The sequence below is a fragment of the Gadus macrocephalus genome, chromosome 18 (genome assembly GCF_031168955.1).
Source record: "Gadus macrocephalus chromosome 18, ASM3116895v1".
Lineage (NCBI taxonomy): Eukaryota > Metazoa > Chordata > Actinopteri > Gadiformes > Gadidae > Gadus > Gadus macrocephalus.
The window spans coordinates 2,870,036-2,880,035 of NC_082399.1; the positions used below are offsets into that span (position 1 = coordinate 2,870,036).

Below are 10,000 nucleotides of genomic sequence, written 5' to 3' on the forward strand. Positions count from 1 at the left end.
CAGCGTCCGGGTCTATTCATAAAGCCACAAAGCCCTCCGCGCCCACACCCTTTATGTCCAGGTAACGCCGCGTGCTGCGGGCGCCACGGACGCCACTCGCAGCCCGGGTGACGGCCAGGCGGGAGGAATGCCCGGCCGCTGATTCGGGGGGGGGGGGGGGGGGGGGGGGGGGAGAGAGAGAGAGAGAAAAACTTTGACAACCCGGCCTGGGGCTTCTCTTCTTGTCTCGCACTCTCTCCTGTTTACCGTTGTCCAGGCCCATGTTGGGTGTGTGTGTGTGTGTGTGTGTGTGTGTGTGTGTGTGTGTGTGTGTGTGTGTGTGTGTGTGTGTGTGTGTGTGTGGTGTGTGTGTGTGTGTGTGGTGTGTTGTGGCGGGCGGGCGGGTGGGAGGGGGAGACAAATTACCACTTAGCTCCCCAGTGGCTTTGGGTCAATTAATCAGACGGGAGGCGTTGTCGACGGGTTACCGTCAGGAGGAACGCAGCGTCTCAGACACGCCATTACGAGCGCTAAGCCAGCGGTGATTATGGAGGGGGGGGGGGGGGGGGGAGAGGGGACACAGGTAGATATTGTCAAACCTGTGTGCATCTGTGGTTTCTATAAATGGCAGGGAATAGCGAGTACGGATAGAAATAGCTCAATAAACAAACATGTGTAGCCATTTCAGAAAAGGATGTATTCTTTCCCCGGTTGCTAATAAACACACAAGCACACAGACACATGCACGCAAGTACAAGCACCCATACACTCACACACACTCGCACAAATTACCCACACATCCATACAAATTGAATAAACCCAGTACCGGGGTCTTAGAATATAGACCATAATCAAAAAATGACCGTGATTCTACTCAATCGCTCACACGCTCCAAACACAATCATCGTCAGAGGGGAAAACACGCAGCGGTAATACAAAGGCACGCTCACTGGCCGCATGGCGCGTATACATCGGCTCACCCTCTCCGCCCTGAACCCGCACACACAGGCAGCGCAAGGGGAAACTTTCAAGTCGTATCACAGCTCCTCTCGCCTGCCTTGTTTACAAACCCCAAATCAAAGGCGCACATTATCACCGCGTCTCCGGGAAGGCGTCAGGGGAGCTATTGAGTTGCTTAACAGCTGCTGCGTATCAGGTGCTTTATTTCACTAGTATTGAACGGTGATCCACCGAACCTCACTCTCCAGTGGTGAACCACACCCAACCTCCGCCCTCCCTCCTTATTGTAGTTTTGTCGCTGATCTTACTACAAAGTCAGGCTTTTCCGCTGGTCCATTTGGTCGTTTAGCGGATGCTGCTCTCCAAAGCGTCTTAAAGTTAGGTTGAGAGACACTCAAAGCAAAACAAGCGAAACTGGATTAGCTAGAGAAACAAAAGTTCAAGTGCTTAATAAGCTGTTTGTTTACAACCAAATTCATCCCTACCAATTACAATTTAAAGTATTCAATTAAAGTATTTCAATAGGTAAAATTAACGTTCTTATGTCCGATCTTTCTCCCGCATCAGAAGAATCCGAATCCTTGGGACAGATGCCAGCCTCCATGCACGGCGCTCCCCTGACGATCCCGTTTTTCGGTTGCAGTCTACGGAGCGTGTCTTAATGGGGGGGCGCGTGTGGTGGTCGTCAGAGAGTCTGGGGACCGCTGGGCCACGGATCGAATGTACAGCATCTGGACAAGACTGTACAGTCGGGGTCTCTAGGGACCATGGAGGGGGGAACAGAATGACATCCTGCGTGTGTGTGCGTGTGCGTGTGTACGTGTGTTTGTGCGCGTGCATGTGAGCCAAAGCTGTTCAATATGTAATGAAAGATTTACCGAAGGATCACACCCACGCACCCACTCTCTGAGAATTCTGACCCGTTCCCACCTCATCCCACCTCATCCCGGTATGATATTGAGTGAAGGGCCAGGACCCATGCTCAACCCTCAGAGTGTAGTGGTGAGTGAAGAGTCAGGAAAAAAGATTGAAAGATTCAAGACTCAAAGGTTTTTTTGGAATGGAAATGTGCATGTACTCTGCAAAAGCACAACCTCTAACGCTCTCTCTCTCTAGCTCACTCTCTCTCACTCTCTCACTCTATCTGTCTGTCACACTCTGTCTGCCTGTCTCTCTCTCACTCTCCATCTCTCTCTCTCTCTGTCTCTCTCACTCTCCATCTCTCTCTCTCTCTCTCTCTCACCCTCCATCTCTCTCTTTCGCTCTCTCTCTCTGTCTCTCTCACTCTCCATCTCTCTCTCTCTCTCTCTCTCTCTCTCTCTCTCTCTCTCTCTCCATCTCTCTCTCTCTCTCTCTCTCACACACTCTCTCCCACTCTCTCTCTCTCTCTCTCTCCCCCACTCTCTCTCTCTCCGTCTACCCAGGAGCAGGACATCCCTCGGTAAATCACGTTCATTAACGTTCCTTGTGACAAAACAAACACGCGGCATTCAAGGGACTCCACAAAGGGAGCTAATGGAACTAAACGTGCCCTTTGGGCGGCTCAATTATCTCCGTATTCCATCACCTGAGAGTCGCTAACGAGGGCCTTGTGGGGTGGGGGGGGGGGGGGGGCACAATAGCCAGGGCGTATAATTAGAGCTCTGTGTGTATATTAGCAAAGAAGGGTGCTGTCCAAGACACTTTAAGACCGACAAGGCGTACCCCCCCCCCATGCTTGTTCTGTGATTAATGGGTTCTACACAATAGATCTCGGTTGGAGGCTCAGTCTGGAGTACAACTGGATTAGCTTCATATGTTTCTTGAGTATGTATGGCACATTACCTTGTAGTTAATAGCATAGATTTCCTTTTTTTACATGGAGTATGGAACATGCAATTCATTCTCAAAGGAAGCTTCAGTTGCAAGTGTATTCAATTTAGTGAAAAAACGCTGATCTTGAATTTTTATGTTTTACAGATAAAAATATGAGATTTGGTCATCCTTATTGAGTTTAGCCATCTGTACAATCCCGGTGAGCTTCAAGATGGATGTAGCGCTACAAAACACGGCTTTACTGCCACCTGCTGGTGATTTTAAGAACAGCATCATGGACCTAAACCACAGACTGAGGACGTATCGGTGCTATTTAGCGCACTACGTCGGTTTAGCTTTGTTAAGTGCCCTTACCCGAGGGGCGTGACCCAGCAGAGCCCACAGCGAATCAGGAGACAGGGTCTTGGCGCCGGTAAACTCCAGCGTGCCGGTCTCCTGCCGGTCGAGGGCCACGTACGGACAGCCCTGGTAGTCCCCTCGGAGCTGCTCCCCGCCGCGGAGCTGCAGCAGGTCCCAGGTCCCCGCCCGGCCAAGCAACCCCCGCACCGCCTCCAATTGCCGGTACGACTGGCGCCCTGGAGCCCGGAGGAGGAGGACCATCGACGTGTGAGGGGGGTCGGAGTGGGAGGACACAGATCAGGAGGCAGAGAGGGTTGACTGACTCATAACCGGAAGGTTGCTAGTTCGAGTGTCGAGGTGGCCCTGAGCGAGACACCTGACCCTAGCTGCTTCCGACGAGCTGGCTGTCGCCTTGCTTGGGTTGAGCGGCTAAACTTGTAACCGTAAGGTTGCTAGTTTTGAGTGTCGAGATGTCCCCGAGCAAGACACCTGACCCTAGCCCCTATTGCTTTACTAATGACAAGGAATCCTATCGATTACTCTATAAAGATATTCCTTGAGATTCCTCAACGCATACACAAAAAAATAGAGATTCAAAACTCAAATCTTGCAAGAGCTTCAACCAACCAAAAGGTTCAGACGAAACCCAAAGAGCCTCTCTCTCTTTTACCGGAGATCCAGGAGGGGGTGAGGGCGTCCGACAACCACCCCACATAGCTCTCCCTGAAGGAGGCGAGGAAGGGGTCCAGCTGGTCGTAGGACACCAGCTCCTTCCTCTTCCTCAGCTCCTGGTCCAGATCACAGTCGGGAGAGAGGAAGACCACCCTGGGGATGAAGAGGCTCGGCCGCACGCACACGCCGCTCCTCTTCAGATGGTGGCACAGGTTCACCGTCTTGGTCTGGGGACACACCACACATGTTTGTTGCATAGGTGAAGGTCTGTGTATCAAGACTCGCTAAATCTATGTTTGTATACCCGTTCTGTGAATATAATCTTCAAGTTACACCCGTTCACCAAACTGGATTTCAGTCAGACAATACATCCTTACGTGTAACGCCTACTAGTATAAACGACAAATTAGTTTACATGGAAAACTGGATTTCAGTCAGGCAGAACACTTGATTATAGCTATCTTTAGGACCATTCTGATTATGAAAAAGTCCAGATACTTGAACATTACTGGACTTATATGATTAAGAATAGCAGTGCAGAACCACCCCAACCACAGCTTATAGCATTATACAACAACGTGCACAGGTTAAGCCACACAAGTGCATTCGTCACCACATTTGAACGGCTTTTCTACTTCCTCAAACCCAAACTTTATCGCTCGGTTAAACTCTGACGGTTTTGTGCTGCCCTGCCGATTTGAAGGGCTCGCGTCTAGAGGCAGAAAACAAGGGGCCACTGCCCTCTCAATGGGGGCCAGGCGGGGGGACAGCTGTGTTTAGGCACCTGCCGGCTTTCCCCCTTCACTCCGTCGTACACAATGTCTGCTTCAAGAGCCCCCCGCTCAAGTGTGTTTCAACCATTTCCATATTAATTAGCGAGTCAATCGGAATACTGCTTAACACACGGGCGGCTCGGGGAAAATAATAATCAACTGTTCCAGTGAAATGTCTGCAGTGACAAATTTGACCGTTGACGTCGTGTTTTCCAAATCCGACCGACGTAGAACGTCATCTGACTGACGTAGAACCGCGGAGACAGGGAGGATGTTGCAAAATAAGCCCAGCGTGACGGTACTACTCCAGCGATGTGTTACCGTGGGGGACGGGTTACCGCGGTTACCGCAACGGACGTGTTACAGTGAGGGGCCGGGTTACCGTGAGGGACGTGTTACCGTGGTAACACGTGAGGGACGTGTCACCGCGAGTGACAGGTTACCACGAGATGACATGTTACCGTGGGTTACCGTGAGTGACGGGGTGACCGTGAGTGACAGGTATACCCCGTGAGTGACGTCTCACCGTGATGGCCTGGACGGGGTCGTCCACCTGCTCCACGCAGGTGTTGGGGAGGTCCCCGCCCTCCTGACGGAGCTGCACATGCCAGCCCCGCTGGTGGGCCGACACTGCGCCCCTCCAGGGCTTCAGGTCCAGGCAGAAGACCCCTCTGCCTTCATAGCGGAGACACTTCGGTTACAGTCGAGATAGGTGTACAGCTTCCTACTGCGTGTAGGCCTACTCTGTGGTAACTATTTGGGACAGAGCCACTGCCCCTTCACACACAGGGATTGCGGGAGCTTGATCGATACACAGGTCATCACATACCGGCATCAAATGTTTCACTTGATATTTGATATTGTTGGATTGCAATTCTCCTAGTTTTGATATCTGTCATACCAGTATCAATCAATACAAGTACATCAGCGTGTTACAAGTGTGGCCTGTAGTTTAAACGACACATTATTTGACATGGAAAACTGCAAAAAGTTGAAGTTTACATGACGTCAGCGACACCCACCTGTGAGGAGGACTATGTTGATGTCGTCGTTGGCGGTTTGATCCTGGTTCGGGACGCGCAGGTTGCAGAAAACATGTTCGCTTTTCAACCCAGTGAGTTTTCTGAAAGTTAATTAGTAGGGCGCCATTGGTTAGGATTTGGTTGGTTTTATAAGTGCAGAAACATACCAGAGAAGTTTAGAAGCAGTTTGTTGTTCCTAACAAACGCTACGTACCGGACATACTTCAGAAAGTCCTGAGGGGTTTGTGAAGGCTTCAGACTCTGGCCTTTGGTATTTTCTGGCTCCCCAGAGCCTAAACTAAAGAGTGCGAGTCTGGTTCCAAGATGAAGCATTCTAGGCGTTGTCTGCAACATCCAACACAACAAAGAAGGCCTATATAAATATTGTTCTTAATCGTAAACATGGACCCTTTTTATGAACAGTGTAGCTAAGGATGTCCATCGTTATATATATATATATATATATATATATATATATATTAGAGCTGTCAAGCGATTCAAATATTTAATCGTGATTAATCGCATTAATGTCATAGTTAACTCACGAATAATCGCGATTAATCGCAAATTATTTTTCTATGCTAAATATCCCTTGATTTTTTTGTCCCATAATCCTTCTCATTTTAATTCTCTTATCAACATGGTGAAGTGCATCGGCTTGCCTTGTGCAAATTATTTTTTATTGATAACAACATTGGCATAGGCCTACTGATCAAAACAGGACGATACAAAAAAAGAGCCTATAGTGCAATTAAACGACTGCTTTGAACAAATGTCATTTGAACATAGCAGTCAGGCTACTGCTTCTTTGTTTTGAGCCAATGAAATATATATATTTTTTAATAAAATAATTGCGTTAATCGCGCGATAATTTTTTTAACGCCGTTAAAATTGGTTTGCGTTAACGTCGTTAATAACGCGTTTAACTGACAGCTCTAATATATATATATATAGGCCTACTGGTTTAACTGAAATCTCACTTCAACTATTCAGATCTAGCCGACGTCTTTCAATAGGCCTAAATTTGCATATTTTTCTGAAGTTTACCAAACGCGAACTATATCTAGTTAAAACAACAACATCTGAAGAAGCGGTTGAAGCTTAAACCCACCCGGTCCTAGTCCAAACAACGCGTCATTGCCCAGAACAAAAGGCTCTGGCCAATCCCCCCCCCCCCACACGTCACAACAAACCCCAGATGTAAACAATACATACATTCACGTCGCTGTTGGGCTTCTAACGGGACTCTGACTGGATGCGCACAAAGAAATCAACTGTGGGGGCATTCATGTCTAAACATCTCCAAGGCTGCGCAACGTAACTATATCCTGCGAACGCAGTTTCACAACGTCGGGTTGTTCTCCCCCACCCTGCATCTGCGGGTCGGAGCGCCTTCGAGGAACGAGTAAACAACGCACCACGTGGCCGAGGGGTTAGGGGGAGGATCAGATGTCATGATGTCATGGACCGCATCGTGGCAAGGCCCCGTGACTGTTACATTCAAGAGATTCTTTGAGATATTTGACACTTTTTTGAATGCACAGAGTGGAAACTTTGCAGCTGGTGGATGATAATAACCAGGGGAGGTTCAAGCCATCTGGCGCCACGTGGTGCTGTTGATGTACCCTTGGATGATTGTTTTTCCATTTCTGGGATGTGTAACTTCCAGCCTCACCGTTCAGCTGCGTGTTTCCTGCAGCTGGGGTGCTCTTAACGATCTCAGGCATTCAAAAGAAGGCCAATCCCATGGTTTATTATTGTGTTATTATTATATGGGATTAGGTGAATATAGCAGAAAGAGAGTGAAATGTTCCCTCCTATAGTTGGAATAGGATGAGTCTGAAGAGAAACAGGCCTTTGGCTTGTCTTTGGCTTCTGTGGTGGAGTTATGAGATAGATCATAGCTGCTTGGATATTCTGTCACTTTTTACTGCGCTATTAAAAGAGCTGAAGGTTTAATCTTTCCCACCGCAGTATTAATGAGCGCAGACGACTTTATGACTTGAACCATTACCGTACTTAATGAACCTATTTAAACAGTGGAAATATGTAGGGGGTAGAGTTAAATGAATACATTTGTGAGGAATCGTGTGTGTGTGTGTGTGTGTGTGTGTGTGTGTGTGTGTGTGTGTGTGTGTGTGTGTGTGTGTGTGTGTGTGTGTGTGTGTGTGTGTGTGTGTGTGTGTGTGTGTGTGTGTGTGTGTGTGTGTGTGTGTGTGTGTGCGTGTGAAAGTGTGTGATAAGATGATATTGCCATGCCTGCCCGCTGCAATTGTTTTTTTTTTAATTTGGAGGGGGATCTTTAAGAAAGCATTTATTTTTCATCGTATCACAGCAGTTCTCATCTTGTGTTCGCTTATCAAACACCACACCAGCCCTGCACAGAGGATATTACAAAACCTCAGACTAATATTTAATTTAGAAGTAAATACACCCAGTGAATATGGTCAGTTCTGTGGTAAACAATATCCGGACGGGGCAGAAAAAGTGTGAAGAGCTAAATATCAGCAGCAGATAACCAAATCATCTCACATGGGCTGAATGGGAGCCAATAAAGAGCGAGACAGAGAGGGCTGACCCCCGATCAGCTCAGATCAGTGATACGCTCTGCCGCGACCTCAATACATCCAGACAAAAGAGTCAAAGAACGAGGGATCTGAATTAAAGCAGCAGCGATAAGGACTGAGAACAAACAAAAGCTTCCCTCTGCTAAGGAATATTGTCTACAGTAGTAAATCTTATAAATAAATAAAAATCAAATCAAATCCTCTCGTCTTGATAATTGTGACTTGCGCATGACTTTACGTTTGAGCGGACACGTTCATGTTGATGCGCTCTGTTCGCCTCTAGTTCGGCCTTTCAGATGTAATTAGCGCTATTGGCAGTATTTGATCTAATCTGTGGCTACCAATTGTCACGCTTTCAAACGCAGTCAGCATGGTAGAAAACCCATTAGTGGGTGGTTGTAGGAACAAAAGACTAATGGTGTTCCAGTGAATTCTGCTCATTTTTAACAACAATACTTTATATATCCTTCACTTAAAAACGCATCCATAAGAATCAAGGTCTTAACCATTGGCAGTGTAGCATCTTGCAACAGAATAACAAGATGGTCGTCTCTATAACGGAGCTTCTTGCTGGCCCTTAGCCGGTTGATGAATGACACTCCGGGCCCCCTCTTGTCGACCACTTGTACGGTGTGTTAAGTGGCTGAAGGCCGTGTCTCCTTCTCATCCGCGGGGACGTCTCGTCTCCCTAATGCAGGGGGGCGGGCGGGGGGGGGGGGGGGGGGGGGTTGCGAAGGGGCCCCTGGATTTCTGTGTGTGGGGCCCACGGTGGTTCAAAAAGCCATCATCACAACTCAAGACGTGTGTGAGGGACTAACGCGCGTATGGCGACTCAAAGACCCCCCCCGCAGAGATACAGCCATGATCCACTCTGGGACCCGGGGTCGCTGTAAACCTGGCTGTGTCCATGTAAACGCGGCTAGTGTTACTGACGAATAAAAAATGTTCCCATCGATATTTTGTAGTAGTGCAGAGAAAAAACTAAAGAGAATAATTGCACAATTAAAATTATGCATCATTTTTCATGTTAATGGTATTTCGTTTTTTTCCATGGCAAACGTCCCATTCAAAGTAAGTAATGGACATCACTTCGTCTCCGCTGCTTAACTCTCGTCCCCCTTCCCATTGAATTATTGATATGAGAGATTCGCCATGTGCTCCCGTCTGCTCCATTCATCGCCCTATACAGAGAGGGAGTGCGGCCATTTAACCGTCGCGATGGTGAAGAGCTTAACTACCCCCGATCCAAAGGGCTAATACAAATCATGTCTAATTATGGCGGTTAATAGGGGCGGCAGCTGGCTGACCTGAACCGCAAATGGTCTGACGGGTGTGAATAGGGTCCGACACCCAGTTCCATTTCTCCCATTTCACCTGGAAATTAGCCCGTGTTTCAAGTGGACCCTTCTTAGGATGAGTAAACTACTTTTGGAACGACAATTTTTTTTTTAAAAACGGCCTTAATTATGATGCATGCATTCCGTTTAAGAGAATCACAATATAATATATAGGCCACAAGAGAATCACAATATAATATATAAAAAAATTAAACCTCTCTAAACCTCCGCACAGGGGAGAGCTCTGAAACTAAACCTGTGTTTTGGGGTTCGGTTTTTAAAGGGCCTGGATCACAACGGGCCAACCTCGCTAACCGGTCTGGCTACATGAAGAGGTAATTTGGATGCTAAAGTTTAATTGTCCAATTACCACTGAACGGGAGAGGGGGCCTTAATGCTGCTCCAACGTGTCTGAAAACAGTGGTACAACGTGGTCCCGGCTGTGTTGTTAATAGCCGGCAATTACAGAGAGGGCTCTTGCGGTAAACTGTGGGCCGCAGACCAGCGCCTCTGGAATGACCCTTGGCGCGGTCTCT

The 10,000-nt window shown here is 48.0% G+C and overlaps 1 protein-coding gene across 2 annotated transcripts in view; it reads right to left on the reverse strand.

The window, feature by feature from the left end:
* si:zfos-911d5.4 (uncharacterized) overlaps nucleotides 1–6,974 on the reverse strand; it is a 12,261-nt gene extending 5,287 nt beyond the window's left edge. The window contains exons 1-6 of one of the 2 annotated variants that reach the window (XM_060037542.1): nucleotides 6,776–6,974; nucleotides 5,784–5,905; nucleotides 5,561–5,661; nucleotides 5,065–5,213; nucleotides 3,764–3,992; nucleotides 3,109–3,329 (exon numbers count right to left, since the gene is read on the reverse strand). In XM_060037542.1, coding sequence (XP_059893525.1) covers nucleotides 3,109–3,329; nucleotides 3,764–3,992; nucleotides 5,065–5,213; nucleotides 5,561–5,661; nucleotides 5,784–5,893 — 810 coding nt within the window. In that variant the 5' untranslated portion in view covers nucleotides 5,894–5,905; nucleotides 6,776–6,974. Of the gene's footprint in view, nucleotides 1–3,108; nucleotides 3,330–3,763; nucleotides 3,993–5,064; nucleotides 5,214–5,560; nucleotides 5,662–5,774; nucleotides 5,906–6,775 lie in introns of both variants that reach the window. The other variant, XM_060037541.1, reaches the window with a different exon arrangement.
* Nucleotides 6,975–10,000: the final 3,026 nt, after the last annotated feature.